Raw genomic sequence first — 20220 nt, forward strand, 5'->3', positions numbered from 1 at the left:
GAAAATATGTTTGCTAGCCAATACCGGGCTATCCTTCACTAGTTGACCTTGACCAATTGATGCGGTCTCCGGGAGCGGCTTGGTAGCATTTTTCAAGACTTGAATGGTCAACACAGTCACTATGTGGGTTTTCAATAATACGGACTGGTAGCCTGGAGATGCCAACGGAGTTTCCTGTTACCACGCTTTCTTTAATACTTCAGCACTTCGAGCATGACCCATATTATCAATCTCATTCCACTAGGCCTAGGTACGTGCAGCTTAATAAATTTATGGAGGACTATATTACTAAGTGAAACTCCACATCACTACCCACTATACGTATAAATATCATGTTTCAAAGGCACGCTTCGACAAACAAGTACCAAGTTACGCGGGTGGGAAGGAGGGCATTTCTGGCGTCAGATGTAGTCATTTTTGGTAATGATCTCACAGATACTCATATTCTTGTAAACTTACAAGATATGCCAATGAATGGGGGAAAGAAATTCTACTTAAAATCTTCTAGCTCGATAGCAGTCTTTTGAGATCCGCGATGTAGTCCGTCAGGGCTGGAATCAAGAAATCTGGACAATCAATCCTCATCTCATAGATTATAAGACAAGAAAATAATCTCTCAATGTGTCGAGTATATCTATAGAAACAGAGCATATCATGTTCAAGTACTAATTCAAACAAAATTTCACAATGCTGTCATGAGCCTTCACCCGGCCTTCTGTAGTCTTACAGAGATGCTTCATGGCAGAAGATTTTTCCCGAATTCTTTCGTCTGATAAGACCTGGAGTAGAGCATGGGAAAATTCTGTAGCTTCAATTTCAGGTGCTGCAGTTTTACTGCCATGAAGTCCAATTCCCAGCCATTCAACTCGTGTAGCACAATCATATGTATCGAGCCATTGAGGTAGAACCACTTGAGGAACACCCACCCTATTGGGAAGTCAGAACGAGTTTTGATATTGCTTTCTGTTAGAGGATTGAAGATTCTGTTGTACGTACTTGCAAGCTTCAAAATAGGAATTCGCTCCTCCGTGATGGACATAGGTGATAATCTTTCCACTTTTTAGGACTGACATAATGTCAGATTGGATCCAAGGAACTACCTTCACCGACCCTGAAGTGATGAGCGAGCCGAGAACCATTTGGAATGAAACGGAACTTTCCCATTCATATCGTAGTTTCCATAGAACTTGCATCTCAGGGCGCTTCGCAAGTGCATGCTTAATACCTTTAGCCATTTCAATGGCCACACTCTCGGTAAATTTGACATGAGACCCAAGGTTGATGAAAATAGTTGGCTTCTTGAGCCAAGCATCCATCTCAGGATCGATTTCTGACAGGTTTTGGCATTGTCGAATGATCGGCCCACAGCTAACAACATTGTCTGGAACTAGTAAAGGAAAATCCATCTCCGGGAACGAAGGTGTTAAGCTCAATGATTCCTTTGAATAAGCGTTTACAAGAGGGAAAGGACTTCGGCCCTCTACCTTTTCACCAAGTGAAGAGTCATCGGGTACTTGTTTCCCAAATGCCAAAGCTCCAACAGCACGGAATACCAAATAAATATTTTGGAGGAGGAATTTCCACGGCACTGGGAAGGGGTATCCTGATCCAGTCCTTTCTCAATGGTTCAGCAGGTGAAAACCTCCATCACGATGTATCTCTTGTGGAGAAGAATACATACATAGGGTACTTCCAAAGTATTCCAGCCTTTGGTTGAATCGTAATGACCACATCTTTCAGCGGAACTGGCCAAAGCACGACGACTCGAGATTTGGCAGTACGACACGCGTCCAGACCAACGTGAAGAATTGGATCCACCACAACTATATCAGGGCGCACGTTTTCGAGGATTTCCAGGCAACTTCGGTAGGCATTTTCATACTCCGATGGCCTCCAATTTTTCATGGCCGTGGCAACCTTGTTGAGCCCTTCCACTGCTCCTTTGATACCCGCTTTATGAAAAAGAAGGCCGACTTTACTGCGAACGGCCAGATCAGTCATGGATGGTCCAGGAATTTTGTGGAACTCCGCAGGTCGCGCATAATTATCACGATTGTTGAGTTCCTGTACTAGCCCCGCCAGCGAGCTGTACGAGCCAATATGCACCCTAAACTCTCCCCGGTGCAAAAATTCCTCGGCAACTGCGAAAGCAACATTGCATTGACCTAGCTCGCTATTCGTAAGGAACAAAATGTTCCTTGTAGGAGGCGACATCGCAATTGACCGGAACAGTGGTCAGCAAAGAGAGAGAGGAAGCCAAAGGGGGGAGCGTCTTGCGAATCATAAGAGATAGATCAACACAGGTGAGTGGCCATTTAAACACTGAAAGATGGAGAAAATAGAATCACCTCACAGGGCTTACAGTGTTCATTCTCGTCAATATGATGGGTTACACGGACATCATTGCTCTTTCGTAAACCTTCGTGTTCCCGCCAATGGTCAAACGTCTTGGTGAATATCTTATCGGCATAACTCTTTTTACAATCTTTTCGACTATGATCTCACCAAAGATCGTTTTCTCCGATATCTCAATAGGCTCCGACAAATAATTGGTAGAATTACCGATAATCAAGTCAAAACTCCATCAGATAATGATTGAAATGTTTTCGGCGGTGAGACTGAATTTTGGGCTGCATGAAACCACGGGCGCGGTCTCGGGACGAACAACGGTGACTGGAGATAAAGTATGCCGCAGGTCTGGCCCTTGCCTAAACTCAAACTCAATTTCTGTTTAATATTTGATGAACTGCCCAGAGCTGTTATTAGTTCTCGAGGGGCTTGGACGGGTGGGTTTAGTTCCTCGGCATCTCTGAGGCACAGTGACGACCCTCTACGTAGTACAAGCAAGTTGCAGGGATTTAACTGGCCACTTTATCCAAGCTATATCATCAACTGTTCTAAATTGGCGATAGGATATGAGAGATTACGGAGGGTAGGACTTGGAACTTCAAATGATCCTGATCTACAAATTCTATGATTGGTATTAATTAAATTCAAATTCATGAATTCTCGGCCTTGGTATCAGGTCTATCTATCTTGTCTCGGACACTGAGCTCAAAATCACGAATTTTCATAACATTATAAACTTCCAGTCCAGGCGACTCTACATCAATCTAATAAGAATATAGGGCAGTTTAGCTCTACGCTCTGGTAGATTTTACTAGTTCGAATGTTAATGTTCACATGCACCATTTGCAATTTGGGGTCATGAGAATTCCTTCAATCACTTGGAAGAATCTTAAATTAAGATTTCTAATATTATCCGATCTACATAGATACTAGCTTTGGGGGAGGGGGAGGAGATGTGAATATATTTTGAACAACTGGCTGAAACCAGCCCTTTCTTAGCTATCTAAGAAAGGAGATTACTGAAATGAATTCCCTTCATACGAGAATATACGTATATCTTCCAAAAGTTCATAAATTATCGACCATTTAGTCCCGATTCATACCGAAGCTGCCTATATGCAGCTGCTTTCACAAATCCACGGTGTGTCTCCGTACTTGACTACCGATTTCCAGAGTAAGATTTTCTTTTCTTGCAAGGTCCTTTCTGGTCGGTCGATTCGAGAAAAAGCGGCCTTTGACGAATCCTATCGAAGCATTTTATTGCAAGGAGGAAGGTCTGTCAGTATCCTCCAATCTTTCTTTATGTTGGTGTTATTTGAGATCTTAATCTTGTTAGTTCATATATCAACGCTAGATTTCGCCATCACGTCCGCTGTCCCCACTCCGGCGGTCATGAAAGCAAGTTCGACTCGCCCCCTTTTCGAAAACCAAGTCGACGTTGGAAACTAGTGTAACATATGCCTTCAAAAAGTGGACACGCCCAAAGGGTTTAATTGTCCTTACGCACCTAAAATTAAAAAGGCTCGAGACCGGCACAAACGATCACACAAACTGTACGGCTTTGGTATTATGGACCAACTGTAGTAAAGCGCTTTGCTTGATTTCACTAGTTCCGCCAACTAATAAAACAATCGTATTAAAAAGATCCAGTAGTTCTTAATTAAATCCTGAATTGCTCACTTTGAACACCATGGTCTTACGCAGCAGACCATAATGAGTCGTACATCCCTTCTTTGTAGGCATCCTTTCATTTAAATAACACTTCGTAAAATAAATTTTGCCTCTGATGGCTTTTTGGGCAAGGAGAAATTGAGAAGTTGGCCTGTTATGCTCAGTGCGTAATGTGTAGCGTTTTGATCAGTAGACTGAATGCCAGCAGGCAATAATCACGAGAAGCGCCGTAAGGCTGCGATTACTGCGACATTAGCCCCACTTCTTAAAGAAGAACTGGTCGGTCCGCTTGGGTTTCGGTTAACTCGGGATAAGAGTGACCTTTGCGTATATCGAGTTCGGGGGCCAGTTCTAAGAAATCCCCGTATGGACAGAAAGTTGATCCATCCGGAAGGTTGGAAGAGATACTGAACAAAGTATCACAACACCGGTAAGAGAAATTCTTCAGTTCCCAGTTGTATGGCAATATCAATGATTGCAGTAATTCAGACCTTCCCTCGCCCAAATTTCTCTTTCTTTTAAGTCGAACGAATGCGTCTGGTACAGTAATATCTCTTGTACCTCTTTGATTTGCCGTGCATATTCAGCGAGTTGATGGATAAACTTGAATATAGGCTAATTCTAAATAAACAGCCAGATTAGAACAAGTATCATGGATTGTTTTAGATATAATCCCACCTCTCTAGAGACATACATTGTGATTTAGGGGTATCAAGCCTCTGCCCGTATCGTGGTGATTTTAATGGTGATTAATATTATCCCAAACGCGGACACGAATATAAAAGATCCAACAACAAATAAGAGAATTAGAAAGGGCTTGGGATTTACTTCCTCGATGTCGTCTAGTCCAGGAAATGTTATCAATTGAGGATGATCCTCTCCGTACACCCCATAGCGTAGGTCGTCTATAGACTGTCGAGTTATTGACGTATAGTCAGGACGAAGATAGCTTTTATCTCTCCACATTGTTTCCGAGAATCATACTTCTCAAGATGGGTTGTGAAAATGGATTCAAAGGGGACTTTACCGGTTTTTTAAGGAGTGTCTGCCGCGCAAAAGCAATAGGGATTATTGAGGTCAAGAAAAGCAAATTCGATACAAGGCTTCACCTTCCCGGTGATCATTGAGCGTTGATCGCTCCATAATTAAAAAGTCAAATTCCTGGAAGACGAAGATTCCTGTTGATCTACAGTTATTTTCCGTATGAAAAAAAGAAGAAGAATTGATCGAAATGAACAGCAATTTCACGACCTATCTGGGCTTATATGCATCTTTGACCTTAATTTATGCGGAAATTACCTATGTGTTACACTGATATGAAATTAATGAGTTACAAGGGGTATTATAGCAACAAATAGCATCAACAAATGCGTTCGAGTAGGTCACACATACAATATTCCTGATATGGGCTTCACTCACATTCATCACAATATCTTCTATTGCGACATTTGTAAGTCAAAAGACTGAATATATTGGACTCAACATAACAATGCAATATATTCCCTGTTACTCATAGCCTAACAACTTTAGGGGCTCCATCAAGGTTCATAAACTTCATCATTTATCAGACTAATCTCTCTGACTCGTTCGTATTGGCCTTGCCCATTCAAAACTAGCTAGCTAGCAACTTTCAGTCGTCGACTCTCTGGCATTCCACTTTCACTTCAGGATTGACGCGTTGATGTTCGTTAGACCAAAATATTCACAACAGTTTGGAACATGATCATTATCAACCCGTCTCAATGTCTCTCATTGAGGAATGCAGAATATTCGCGGCCACTGGATCTTGATTGGATAAACAGAGCATATCAGGCACATAGATTTTGTATTGTGATAAAATTTCCGTTATCAAATAGAGCGGAAGTTGCCTGTCTGTGCACCGTGATACCTTTGGAAGGAGATCTTGAAGTGAGAACATTACTTGGTTGTTTCTATCAAGTTTTAGCATAGATGCTACAGGATGGCTTTTTTTTGAAATGTAAATCAATTCATATAAATGAGCATTATGACGAACTTAGATGTACCAGAACAGAGACTTTTTCCACGGGCACTTCTATCGATAAGTCAACTCTGTCGATTGACGAAACCGATGTTGATCTTTCCTCTTTGCAGTCTATTGATCCAAAGAAGAAGTGTCAGGCCAGCATCAAAGAAGTCGAAAACCATTGCCCCACCAAATATGATGGCATAGTAGGTCCAAGACATGGATGCAGGCAATGAGGCTTCTGTCATGACAATTGCCCACGGCAGCATCCAAAGGAGGTTTGACCCAAGAGCCTGATAGAGGAACCACCGAGGTGAAGCAGCCAGCAAGACTGCAGTAAGTTGGTAGTTCAACCCATAAAAAACGTAGGTCCAATCGATTACCTGAAGTGACAATATCAGTGAACTTGAAATCTCAAGGCGTTCCAGAAATAATCAATACCTTCCACATCCTCTGCGTTATTTCTGCTATTTGCCTTGAGTCAGATAGGTAATAGGCAAATTCACCGATTCCTCGTATTGAAAGAGCGATGCAAATGATGACTTCAAAGATCAAGGCAATAATGCATGATAGAGCGGCAGGACGAATGATTTCTAGGTGGTAAATTTAGTCTCAATGCAGTTTTGCCTTAAATTTTCAATACCTGATATTTCTCGATGGGACGCCTTGGGAAAATCTGTTTCCTGGGAGGCTCGAAACTGTCCCCAATTATGTCCGACAAATGCCAGGGTTGATGCCTGTAAGGCCTGCACAGGAACCATAACAAGACCCCAGCGAATCGTGTTGAACACACCCCAAGCGGTAGCATAGTCTTGTCCAAGCTGAATAATTCTGTTGACAAGCCACAAGTAAATAGCATTCCGAATGGCAGATTCGGTAAGGGTGTAGACACTTGGACGAAGAATAGTCATGAAGTCGAAAGTACTCAGTTGAAATCGCTGCTCTCTGTCAGTCTCTTTCCGCTGCCTCCTAACGACCACCAGTTCAAAGTAGATCAAGCCAGCAAGAGCGGATATTGTGTCACAAACGAGCCTGATAATGGCTTGAGTGATCACCGTCGGCTTTGAAGAGCCGACATGATACTTGGAAATTATTAGAAAGTCAAGCAAGATATTGACGGCAAATTTGCTTGAATTAATGATCAATGGAACATCAGGGTTGTCCAGTGCTCGGGTGGTAGAGGATAGAGCAGCTTCGGTTGCAGAGGTGAAAAATTGAACTGAAGACAGTCGTACGTATGTAAGAGATGACTTTCGAACATCCTCCGGCACAAATGCGGATGCTAGGCTTTGGGGATATGCCAAGAAGATAATCATCATGATGAAACCGAGTGCCATGGTAAGGCCGATTATCATGTGTGCTAGATTCAAGCGGTGTTGATACAGCCGTGTTGCCTTATCACCAATAAGCAGCCATGCAGAGCGGGGGAAGCTGTCATTCAAGACCTCAACGATGACGCCGATATATGTGTAAACATCCGTAGTGGCTACTTGGCCGGAATCAATATCGGCCACCCACAATTTGCTGAGGGTACTGTATAAAGCTGGTAGAAAGAAGGTTCCAAGGTTGAAAACGAGAGACCCAAAGTATCTATCATGCGGTATTCAGTATTCAGTATTCAGTATTCAGCATCTCATTCTTAGTAATTGTGACCCACGTCTGTCGGCTCCAGAAATTGTGAGCTGGAGAATCCGGCTCTTCGGGAATTCGATCATGACTCATCTGGCTGGGCTCTGGGTCATCCACTCTATGTTTCGTAGTATTCTTGGAGCTTATCATGATGCTTTGAAGTGCAGCATCAAATCTCAAAGGCCAGGGCGCATGTGGGACAGGAAAGTGGAGGGAAACATGGACGAGAGGTGGGGAATTGCCATTTGACAACTCACCTCCTGGGCAATATGTGTCTCTAATAAGAGGGGCTAACTGCGTCTGGAAAACTGCATCAGAACTCCAGTAGACCAGTAAAGAGCTTTCACAGTGGAAGAAGTAGAGCGCGCCATGAGAGTATCGGTGAAGCATCAAGACTCCCTAATTGGGGCTTCTCGATCAACAAAGCAATTCTGAATACAGATTAATTGTTTCTCTTGTTTATATCCTACACATATCGAGTAGGAGCTGTCTGATCGATAGAACGCTCACCATCGAGTTGGACTAGATTTGTGCTTACTCGTCAAAGTGGGACCCCGCCCGCTGAGCCGCATTCGCACGCTCTGGAATCCCGACTCGTGTTAATAACTATCTTGGCCATGCACAATTCTATCAGGTCTTGGAATGTTCAAACCTAATGCATTGATCTGGGTCGCTCCTCCTTATCTCAATACTCCATTCCAGGGATTCATAATATCTGACAAATATGCCCCCGGTTACTGTACCTAGGTGCCATCATCAATCTTCTTGTTACTGGTCGTCCCCGTATGCCGCCCAGGTAGGGTTTGAGAGGGTTTCCAGAGAAGATCGCCTGGCTGCTGCAAGACCAGAGACTACGAAGAGGTCCAAGTTGACCAAGTCGTCCATGAATGAAGACCCTGCAACATTTCCAGCTCCCTTACTTCTTCCCGGAGACGATTTGGCTGAAGATCCTGACTATCCTCCTCAGAGCTTTCAAGAATGGTTGGATGAAGAGGAGCGCAACCCAGTGACACCCAAACGACAAGTGATATACATCGCTTATGCGCCACAAATCGATGGACAAGTCCAGTTCATGCGAAAGTGGGACAAACCAGAGAGACGTGATGGACAGCCGTCAACCGAATTGCCTGCTCCTCAAAGTATTCGAGAGTATATCGCCGCATTTTACCACGGTTTGCTTGTCAAATCGCTCCCTATAACCACTCTCAGCTTCACTACATGGGAAGAGGGATCCCAGAAACTCCCTGCCAGGCTCCGCCCCCCAAAATATGTCGGCCTACGGTTTGGCGACGACTGTGTTCGCATTCGCGCCCGCGCTTGTCCAGACGGCATCTTTGCTGGACAACTCAATCTCAACGATTTACTTGATGCTGCAATAGAGATGCTGCCCGAAGATGCCTTTTCACTTTTGCTCCTAGTCAATCAAGATCTGTATGAGGATGATGACGATGACTTTGCCTGTGGTCGCGCATATGGAGGCAGTCGTGTCGCGGTCGTCTCAAGTGCTCGCTATAACCCAAATATAGATGGTCTTCAATCTGTCGAGCTTGAACATGCATGGCCAGCATCCCACTGCAAAGACTACATGGCCATGTGTTATGCCTCTTCCGGAACTCATGTTAAGCGCCAAAAGAGATCCGGTTCTAAGAATGCGCTTCGAGGTGAAGAGCAAAGGGACAGCGAGACATGCCCCCTCGAGGCAGCGATCAGCAGCTACAAATCTCTTTCATCCATAGAACTATCATCAGAAGCCATCACCTCTCTCTGGCTTGGTCGAGTCTGTCGCACAGCAGCTCATGAACTGGGTCACTGTTTCGGTATAGACCACTGTGTGTACTACGCTTGTGCCATGCAAGGCACTGCCTCCATGAGTGAAGATGTCCGACAACCACCCTATCTGTGCCCGGTGGATCTGGCCAAGCTTCTCCATGCAACCTCAACCACCGAAACCCAACGATACCAGGCTCTTTTGGCTTTTTGTGAGAAGTGTGAGTACAAAGACACTCTCTTCTTTGCGCCATTTGCAGAATGGATTCGAAGGAGGCTAGTCAACATCCAGGCAGAAAAATCAAATATTTAGCCAAACCAAGTATATCTCAGCGAAAATTATGAACCGTTTCCTATGGGAATTTTGAAAGCATTCACACTACCCAATTTTGACAAGAGTAGCGAATAGACTCGCAAGTTACGCCGTCCAAAATAAAAATTATAAGATCGTCAGCCAATGGTTTTGCCTGTATCAGACCGCCCGAGTTGGCGATAACTGGGCAGAATCCCGACCGCCCCCAGAACGCCGACTTACACAGATCATCCGCGCATTCGTTTTCCTCCAAGCCTTCCTCTCTTGCAACTTTTCTCAGGCCAATATGGCGGCCACTGTGGATTCGAAGCTGCTGAAGCAGACCAAGTTCCCTCCCGAGTTTAATAGGAAGGTGGACATGACCAAGGTCAACATTGAAGTCATGAAGAAGTGAGACCTTTCCCCGGATTTCAGAGATACACTTGAAAAGCAAGTACTGATTGCTTTCTTGCGTCGCCAGGTGGATTGCTGGGCGAATCTCGGAGATTCTTGGAAACGAAGATGATGTGATCATCGAGCTTTGCTTTAATCTCTTGGAGGGCTCACGCTATGTATGAATCTCACATGTGCCCTCTGTTTCTTTGCGATTGGCCCATCGTGCTAACCCGGTGATTCTTTCTGGCCAGCCCGACATCAAATCCCTACAAATTCAGCTTACTGGCTTCCTTGACAAGGATACCTCCACTTTCTGCAAGGAACTCTGGTCTCTTTGTCTCAGTGGCCAAGAGAATCCTCAGGGTGTGCCCAAGGAACTCTTGGAGGCCAAGAAGCTCGAGCTCATTCAAGAGAAGGTAGCATAGAACCCTTACCCTTCAAGGACTTTGTCTGACCATTGAGATGCATAGATCGAGGCCGAAAAAGCTGCTGAAGCTAGTCGCCGCCAGCAAGAGCAAGACCGTGTCCGCGAGCGTGATTTGGATGATCTGAGGAGACGGGAGCGAGCTGATCGTGGACGTGGACGACGCGGCCCTGGCCGTAGTGGTTATTATGGACGTGATCACAATCGCCGCTCTCGTACTCCGCCTCTGCGCAATCGCAGCCGAGATCGTTATCGTGAACCCCCATCTCGGCGCGACTTCGATTCTTACGTTCCGTCTAGCTCTCAGAGAGGTCGTCGACCCACCCGCTCTCCTTCTCGTTCCCCTTCCCGCTCTCCCTCCCGTTCTCCGTCCCGTCGTGACCGCCGTGATGATCGTGAGCGATCTCGTTCTCGACAACGTCGCCGTTACAGCAGCTCCCGATCCCCGGATCACCGAAACCGCAGACATAAGAAGGGCCGCTCTTCGGACCATGGTGATCGAGACAGATTTGTTTCCCGCAGTCGTTCCACACGCTCACGTAGTCCCAGAAGAGACACGCACAGACGGCGTTCTGTCTCCCGCAGCGTGACCCCACCCCGGCACAGCCGTAAACGATACTCTGCTCGCTCCCGAACACGCTCGCAATCTCCTCGTCGCGATAATGGCCGTAGCCGACGTCGCAGCTGCAGTGGCAGCCGGAGCCCTAGGCGAGATCAGATTCGAAAGCGCTCCCTGGAACGATATGGCCTCACCGCCCACAAGCAGCGCGACTCCTCTGCGTCTGCACCTGAACACAAGCGACAGAAGACATCTGATGACGATAACGAATCTGTACGACCTGAACAGACATCTACCAACGAGACATACAAGGATAAAACTCCTAGCCCAGATGAAATCGAAGATTGAGCCTTCTCAAGTCATGCGACAAGGTTGAAGGAACCCGAATGAGGACAGTCATCAGTCCTCCCTCCGTTGAGCATCCTAAGCACTATCCACTTGAAAGCATCATGATCACACACTTGTACTTTTAGTAATCTTGAGCATCAGGCTCAACTCATGTTTGTTGCCTTTCACTTCTAACTTTCTCTGACTGCGATTCTAATTTTGTTTCGCCCAGATCTCACGAATCTAGGGATGGACATGGACAATGTTTTTTTTCTGCTAAATAATGTCCAATTTTCGAAGAAGAAAAGACTGCATTACTGTACCAGGGCCGGCAATGGGAGGAACCATTTCAAGAGACCATGATCGCCAAGTCTTCAACATATGGACAAGGTAGGTGTGGCAGCTAGGGAGCAAGCGTAGCTGATGTTTCAGAAGCGAGTCCCTATTTACTACCATAATATGCCAACGATATCATTTTCTAACACCAAAATCGGTTCTACAATTCAAGAACATTCAAAACTAGAAACGACAAAGTATCTTATTCTTTCTCAGACCGTAGTCAATACCTAGAAACACAAATTTGAAACAGATTCAAATAATCACCTAGGTAAAATTGTCCCAATATAAGGAGTATACTCCATTGACGGGAAGACAAAGACAGATCTTGAAAAGTTGATTGTAACAAGTGATCTTCATCGGACAAATCCAAGGCCGTAAACTACCCGGCGCCATACAGCCAACTCAGGGCCAGAATCAGTACCCCAGGGCAGATTAGAATTAGAATTAGATATCTACACAGATAGCAAGGACAGAGCCGTGTGACCAATCCATCTACCTCCGGGAGTCAGCCTGAGTCTAGATAGATCTGCAGGTCACGCCATTCCATGGAATTGAAGGTCATCTTGTCATGAAAAAAACAAAATAAAAACAGAGAATGCGGAAATTGAAGAGCCGGAAAATCTCTTCTTTAACGGGTCCTTGCAAGCACAAGCGTGTTTACTCGCAACCGCAGACAGTCTCGGTAGCCGTGACGGTGACCGTAACGACACCAGAGCCAGAGCCACCCGTGGCAGTAGGCGGGCTGGTGGGGGCGGGGGCGGGTTGAGAGCCAGAACCACCGCCGGGGTAAGAGGTGCCGGCAGGGGCAGTCTCGCAGGGAGTAGATGAAGCGCCAGCACCAGGGCCACTAGGGGCACCACCAGCAGGGCCAGAGGGCGAGGGTCCAGAGCCAGAGCCAGCGGGACCAGAGGGAGCAGGGCCGGAGCCAGAGCCACCGGGGATAACGGAGGAGGTGACAACTGGGATGGTCTCAGTCTCGCAGGGGGTAGATGAAGCGCCAGCGCCAGGGCCACTAGGGGCACCACCAGCAGGACCAGACGGGGCAGGGCCGGAGCCGGAGCCAGCAGGGCCAGAGGGCGAGGGTCCGGAGCCAGAGCCAGCAGGGCCGGAGGGAGCAGGGCCGGAGCCAGAGCCACCGGGGATAACGGAGGAGGTGACAACTGGAATGGTCTCAGTCTCGCAAGGAGTAGACGAAGCACCAGCACCAGCACCGCTCGGGGAACCGCCAGCGGGGCCAGTCGGGGCAGGGCCAGAAGGAGAGCCACCAGAGCCAGATGGGGCAGGGCCGGAGCCGGAGCCAGCAGGGCCAGAGGGAGCAGGGCCGGAGCCAGAGCCAGCAGGGCCAGTGGGAGCAGGGCCGGAGCCAGAGCCAGCGGGACCAGAGGGGGCAGGGCCGGAGCCAGAGCCACCGGGGATAACGGAGGTGACAACTGGGATGGTCTCAGTCTCGCAGGGGGTAGATGAAGCGCCAGCGCCAGGGCCACTAGGGGCACCACCAGCAGGACCAGACGGGGCAGGGCCGGAGCCGGAGCCAGCAGAGCCAGAGGGCGAGGGTCCAGAGCCGGAGCCAGCAGGGCCAGAGGGTGAGGGTCCAGAGCCGGAGCCAGCAGGGCCAGAGGGTGAGGGTCCAGAGCCGGAGCCAGCGGGACCGGTCGGAGCGGGGCCAGGAGAGGAACCAGAACCGGCAGGGCCAGTAGGGGCAGGACCCGAGGGAACAGAGCCGGAAGCACCAGGGCCAGAGGGAATGCTGCCAGTGATTGAGGGGATGACGGGGGTGCCCGAGGGAGAAACGCCAGTGGAGGAGGGCAAGCTGGGCACGGAGGAAGGAGAGGGGGCACCAGGGATAGTGCAGCCGGTGAACCACTCAATAATTATGAGTTGAATGCTAACGCTAATGTCAATGCCAGTGCAACCACCGAGGAAGGCAGCCAGCTCGGCGCGCGCATCCCAGGACAGACAGTCGAGGCTCTCGCCAGCGGCAAGTAGACCAAGAGCGCCACGGAGGTTGATGCTCAAAGAGGCAAGAATAGTCTCGGTCAAGAAGCCGGTGATATCGCCAACAAGGCCAGTGACAATATCGACGGAGACTTCAGCAGTGGTGGCAACAGACAACCAGAGCAAGACGACAGCCTTCAGCTCAACACCAAGGGAGCAGTCAGAGCCGGACAGCCAGACAGCGAGAGAAGTGCGGACATCAACATCGAGAGAAGTAGCAAGTTTGCCACCGGCGCAGGCCTGGAGGCCGACCAGAACATCAGCATCGATCTTAGCGGCAACACCGGTTTCAAGGAAAGCACCGAGGGTGGCCTGAGCGTGAAGAGAGAGAAGACCGCCCTCGCCAACAAAAGTACCGATGGAAGCACCAACGGAGACAGCAGATAGAGCGGAGTCAGAAAGGGAGCCAATCTCAACGAGATCAGCGCCATGGTTGCCCTGGCACCAAGCGAGGACGGAGGCTTGCAGAGCAGCGCTCAGAGGACAGTCATCCGCCTGGACCCAGGCAAGAAGATCAGCCTTGACATCGACACCGATGCTGCTGACGACACCGCCAGCAGCGCAAACCCCAAGACCAGCCTGGATGTTAGCACCAAGGCCGACATGAGCAGAGATGAAAGTGGATAGAGACAACTGGGCCGATGCGCTCAGAACAAGCGTGGCTTCGAGTTCGGCAGAAGAGAAAATACCATCGACAGTGACGTAGATGGACTCCTTGGCAGCAATATCAGCGCAGGTGGGGATGTAGACGGACAGCGCAGCGACAACGTCTGTGTCCAGAGTAGCAGAGCCGGAGCCCTCGCACCAGGAGAGCAGCGAGGATTTCAAAGAACCGGTGATGCCAGTTTGGCCAGCCAGCCAGGTCTTCAATTCAGCACGGGCACCAGCGTGGATGGTGCTGGCAGTGCACCCGAGAGCACCACCCTCCAAAGCAGCGGCTCCGTGAGCACTCAAACCGGAGAGCAGCTCGACAGAGGCATGAGCACCTCCACCGAGAAGGCCTTCAACGAGGCCAACCACATCCTCAACAACCTCGGTGGCACCACCAAGGATGCTGGCAAGCAGGCCGAAAGTGCGGCGCTCGACAGCGACGTCTGTGGGATAGGCAAGAGCAGAGCTCGCCAGACTGGCAAGCAAGAGAATATCAGATCGCATGTTTCTCAGAGAATGGTGAAATGGTCAATGATCTGGAATGATAAAGAGCGTATAGCACGATGGCTCAGTTGGAATGTTTGTACAGAGGGGGGCGGGTTTGATCCCAATGGAAACAAGTATAAGAAAAGAAAAGAATAGGAATACAAAGCGAAGGCGTAGGAACGGACTGAATGCCGTACCGTCCCCAAATGCTTAACGATAGACTGTTGAAGAGAGGTTGAGAAAAACGACTGATAGAGCAATGCCATCCGGAGCGAAGATCCATGATGTTTATATACCCCTGATCAACTCAAGGCCCACGAATGGAATAATCCTTGGTGAGCAGGGCAGCTCTCCACTTTTTTGCCAGGATGCGATCCATCGGTGCAGGAGTACAAGCCCAGGGACCCCCTCAGGTACCAGTCCAGAACAGCGCAGGAGGGGCAGGCTAATGCGTCATGGATGGAGCTGTGCCTAGTCCGGTCAAGAGTTGAGAGTTACCCCGGTCTCGACGCCGCAAATCCCCATTTCCGCCATTCGAGCCATCTTCTTTGTGCACCTACACACCCCCTTGGGGCTTTGCGGTCACGGCTTCCGGGCCTCAAGGATCTCGGGAGTGGTGGGAAGGCGAATCGACCTGGATCTTCCTTGACCCAGTGGAGCTTGAGGCTGCCACTCAGAAGGCGAGAAAATCCTCATATCCCCCGGCTGGCTGGGTCCAGTCGGGTACAGCATGGACACTGCAGCATGGGTGGGCACATCTGTGTCCGCTCGTGCCGTCTAAGTGTGGCGAGGCCGTCTGAGAAGGTGTCAGATTACAGGATCGTCATGATTCATAGAATTGCCATACGGACTTATGTTCCTCTCCGCACGAGACCAATTCCATTTTGCAGCTTCCGAGAAACGAATGTCCCCTCGACAGCGTCTTTTCAGCTCAGACAATGACTGGGGCGAGATGGATTGGATGGGCAAGATGAGCCGCTTGCCCGGGCCAGAATTGCGCGTTGCGGTCGACATTCAGTGTCAACCACGAGAAGCGCCCGCAGCGGGAGGGGGCTGCCAGGGCCCAAGGGGGCAAGCCAGATGAAGATCCCAGGGGGCAGCGGAGAGAGAGCATCGATCACAATTCCATCTTCGAGCCGGACGGGGGGGGAGAGACGAGGCAGGATAGGGCAGGAAGAGCGGGAGATGCGGTCATCGGGCCCAGGAACACCCGGAAGCCAGGGGAAATGATCGTCAGGCCCCACAACAACGGTTGACGGGTCAGGGCCCGGATGGGCTCCATTGGCTCGCGCGCAATCCCCTTTTTGGGGTCCTTTTTTTTCTTGTTTTTCTCTTGTTTTTTTTTTTTTCTTTTTCTTTTTTGGTTTCCTTTTGTTCTTTTTTTACGATTGCCTCGAGGCAAGTTCTCCGGAAGATTGAGGCGTCCGCACAGTCAATTGAGTAATCACCAATAGTATCAACTCCATAGTCTGCTCAAGCTCGGCGCAGCCCAGATTTGGTAGTGATCTATAGTTCGTTCCTTGTGGTCTTTGTATGCTCCGTGCTCCATACTAGCAGTTAATATACGCCGTATCGATCTATGGGGCTCCTCGACGAGGGGGGGGGGGGGGGGCTCCCTTTCCCCTTTCCCTTCTCCCCAAGAACCCCCAAGCGATTCCTTCTGCAGGGACAGGGGTCGAAGGAAGAAATGGGGACTAAATGGGGACGGGACATTGGAGCCCATTCGATACGAAATCATTCCGAGTGGCCGGTTGAAAACGCGTCCAATGAAGCTGACAATCCTTTCCGGAGGTACGACTGCAGGTATGGAGTGCCTGGACGGGCACAAGGTATCGGTACATGTTTGCCTCGGGAAGACCTCGGAAGTCGCTTGGTCCCTGGTACTTCTGGCGATGGAGCATGCAGTAGTATGTACAGTAGTGCGTACCCACGGCACACCTCTCTCTCTCCATCTTGTTTTTCTCCGCACAAGTGGATTAGGCACCAGGCTGGTATGCACTGTCTTTACGCTTTCTAGCTTAGCCTTGCCACGCCTCTCGACTTCTCAATCGTTGCGGGGACTCGACCGAGACCAGTCCAACGATCGGTCTTAAGACCAACACCATTGGCTTTGGTGGCTACTCTATCGTTTGCTTTCCTCTCTTTGCTCTTTCATATTTTGATTTTCGATTATCTAGCCGCTTCGGGCCTCATTGGAGAATCAAATAAATATATCGATTCCTGAAACGCCCTACTGGCTTTGAAAAGAGTTCATACTACAGTAGGGTACCAAACATCCTGAAGTAAAATAGATTAACTTCTCTATTTTTACATCATGTGTATCATGCCATGCGACCTACCTATAATATGATATGGCAGATGGTTGGAAAGATGATGGTCGGATTGCGGATAGCCTGCAGACGTCGGGATTTGCTGAGCCCAATCCCATGGTCAACAGCAGGTTCAACCTGCTGAAAATGGGTCCAGATGCATTGCAGTCGGCAGAGCCCAGACTTGGCTTCTCCTGCCCAGCAGGTCCGGCACTAAAGCACGCCACAGTTGGAATGGTAATGATAGTCCAGGCCCATACAGTTCACGCAGAAACAAACTCCACTCCCGAGAGCGCCGGCGTCGCAGTCCTACGGCAGGACCCGTGGGCCCGAGATGGAGCAACTAACCGCCACTATCCAGGCCTTCATATTATTCTTTCTAAATCAAAAGCTAGCGTCGAAAACCCCTCAAAAATAGGGTCAAAATACGGAGTACCGAGGGGGAGACCGTCATCCCTGGGCCCTCATGCCAATATTAGGGCTTCAGGGGCCTGGAGGTTCCCTGGGTGTCCCACCCACCGGCCTCGGCGTGGCCTTCGGGAGTAACCAAGTCACAGATGCATGCTCTGTACTCCGTAAAGCTAGCTATTCCGTCCATCCATCCAGCTATCTCGCCATCTATGTAACCAGATCAGCCTCCGCACAGGCGACAGCGTCGATGGATTCAACTAGAATACGGTGTAGTGCTACTCGGAGCAGGAGTAAATTCCAACCCTCCTGAGACCCTCCGAAGCGACCGCGTGTTTCGCAGGACTTTAAGCTTCTTCGCGCGTAACGAGCTAGCCCGTTTCTACTTTTATGGGAAAGCCAAATAACACTAGCGTCACCGCCACTGGCGTCCTCCGAGCGCCTCAGATGGAGAACCGGTTCGTTTGATCCGCGAGAAGAAATCGGAAGAAGGGTCAATTCAGGCGATCTGGAGGCGATCGTGGTTTCAGTGCCCACCGTTCCAGCTAAGCCTCACAAGGCGCAAGACATATCGCGACAGGCACTGTGTGAGATAGAATACTCGCCCGAACTTGGTTCCATGGGTTCGCGCACCCTGTTAATCTATGATGTTAAAAAAAGAACACCCTATAGATCTCTTGGGTTCAATTGACTTTTCTCGGACGCTAACATGACCAAATCCACTCCAGCCCTTTACTCGGCACGCGAAGAGTCACCGCAACCCCCTCGGTCAAATTGCGACAAGTCCGATTTCCAACATGTCCTCATCCAAGAAGTGAGACGCCTCTAAAAACTTTCCCTGGCGCCCAAAACCTTGGTTGCAGTCATTCCTAATGCCGTATCTTCCGCTGATTACCACGGTCGGTAACCGTCCGTGAGATCAGGCGGATCGGGGGTAGTTGAGGACGAACACCGTGATTTGCTCATTACTGACCCAAATGTCTTAGATCGACGGCCTCTCTGGTCCTCCTGGTATCCCTTGGGCAGAATAGGCGAACGTAATTTCGAAGTTGTCTTAATCATTCGGTGTCTCATGCTGCCCCTACTCTTACTAAAATTGATTCCTCCGACAACCGTTCCTGCTGTTCCACGGTAGGCATACACAAAAATTTGGGCAACCGGTGAAGTGAAGCTCAGGATCGAACAGATATTGAGATCTTATTCCAGAAAAATAATAATAATAATAATAATATAGCAACAAATCTGTGATTGTGGAAGATTCATATCCTACCTCGGCCTTGTGACCGAGATAAACACCGGTGAACGGAAGTCTCCATTTTGCGATGAATCTTTCTACGGCATCACATGCAAACATCCCCTTTTCCCTTAAACTGCTTCAAATTACTGGAAATACTCACAAAAATCTACTTCACATACATGATTAGGTTCTACTCTAATAGATTCTTCACGTCCCACCGGTAGACTGCAGTCATATTTTGCCATGCTGTAGCTGCATCACAGCTCATCTGATCTCGCATACGGAACGAGGGAGCATGCCATATGTACATGTAGGAAATATTTCTTGAGTTTAGGAGCTCACATGCAAGTTTCGTCAAAGAACAATACCCCTGTACCCTTTCCGCGTATCTTCATTCGTGGCTATAGTAGCCGATGCGAGAGCGCAGGAATTGGTCAATGAACTGCCATTCCGGACGCCACGGGCGAGTTAAGCCCCCGCTGCTCGCAGAAATAGTCTTGGCGGTAATAATATAGGGCGCCTGGCCTAGGTTTGGGGTGCTGTATCTGTCCAAGCCAGTTACTGAGATTATCAGATGGAATTTTAATGAGCTCAGGGGTTCTTGGTGCAACTTGTCTGATCAAGGTCTAATTACTTGTGTTTAAAGCTTCTATATTCATCTTTATATTGATATATGCCATTTTATGGGGTTGCAGTGTCACTAACGAGACATATCTAGTTCTATATTATCAGCGAATAACTGTATCTTTAAATAATCTATCTAATCTATAACGGTGCATCAGAGAATTGTCGAGCGTCTACTACACAGAGCCTCAGGTTGCTATACTAGAAATTTAATCAAGTATGTCATTTGTTTGGCCATGGGCTTTAATATATTATTCTGCATCTGACTTTGCTCCGTAAAGGTCTGGACAAGCACATGCTAACCCTCTAAAATGATATATATATGTTTGGATGCATATGAAGAAATACGTACGGTGATCATGTAGTCAAACATACTATATGTACATATAGTGCATAAATTTACTCACATTGTCGATATATAAGTTTACCTATTAGGTACTCTGTGTATATATGTCCGTGTCTATCTGATTGTGGTTATATCGGTCGTTGGTTGTTGTGTCTCTTTCAAGAGTGCGCCATCTGCAAGCCGGGAGACCAACTGGGTGTTTCAAAAAAAACAAGTATTATATAGCTTAACCCCATAGGTCAATATCTACTTAATTTCCCAAATGAAATGCGAGCAGCATACAGAATGTACATGTCTCCGATGTTGAGTCTACCCAACCAGCGAGGCATTCTTTGTTGTGACTGTCGCCATGGTAACAACCATACACGTGACCTTTAACGCGCCCGGACGGAACCTCGACTTCAGATGAATACGCTCCTCTTTCCCC

General features: G+C 48.5%; 4 protein-coding genes across 4 annotated transcripts; 1 reads left to right on the forward strand and 3 right to left on the reverse strand.

Annotated features, from left to right (window-relative positions):
• Positions 1–665: 665 nt before the first annotated feature.
• On the reverse strand, positions 666–2214 carry N7462_002048 (glycosyltransferase; the record flags this gene model as incomplete). Its single annotated transcript, XM_057073774.1, has 3 exons — positions 666–927; positions 997–1614; positions 1682–2214. The coding sequence occupies 3 exons, from the start codon at positions 2212–2214 to the stop codon at positions 666–668; spliced, it is 1413 nt and encodes a 470-aa protein (XP_056937415.1).
• A 3870-nt stretch (positions 2215–6084) lies between these two features.
• On the reverse strand, positions 6085–7783 carry N7462_002049 (uncharacterized protein; the record flags this gene model as incomplete). Its single annotated transcript, XM_057073775.1, has 4 exons — positions 6085–6387; positions 6446–6597; positions 6648–7594; positions 7662–7783. The coding sequence occupies 4 exons, from the start codon at positions 7781–7783 to the stop codon at positions 6085–6087; spliced, it is 1524 nt and encodes a 507-aa protein (XP_056937416.1).
• Positions 7784–8516: 733 nt separating this feature from the next.
• On the forward strand, positions 8517–11102 carry N7462_002050 (uncharacterized protein; the record flags this gene model as incomplete). The annotated part of the gene is made up of 6 exons (XM_057073776.1): positions 8517–9621; positions 9803–10103; positions 10174–10264; positions 10340–10504; positions 10559–10694; positions 10753–11102. The coding sequence occupies 6 exons, from the start codon at positions 8517–8519 to the stop codon at positions 11100–11102; spliced, it is 2148 nt and encodes a 715-aa protein (XP_056937417.1).
• Positions 11103–12394: 1292 nt separating this feature from the next.
• N7462_002051 (putative cell wall protein) lies at positions 12395–14887 on the reverse strand (the record flags this gene model as incomplete). Its single annotated transcript, XM_057073777.1, has 1 exon — positions 12395–14887. The coding sequence occupies one exon, from the start codon at positions 14885–14887 to the stop codon at positions 12395–12397; it is 2493 nt and encodes an 830-aa protein (XP_056937418.1).
• Between the last annotated feature and the right edge of the window lie 5333 nt (positions 14888–20220).

Source organism: Penicillium macrosclerotiorum (genome assembly GCF_028827735.1).
Source record: "Penicillium macrosclerotiorum strain IBT 26536 chromosome Unknown utg000002l_segment0_segment0, whole genome shotgun sequence".
NCBI classification, from domain to species: domain Eukaryota; kingdom Fungi; phylum Ascomycota; class Eurotiomycetes; order Eurotiales; family Aspergillaceae; genus Penicillium; species Penicillium macrosclerotiorum.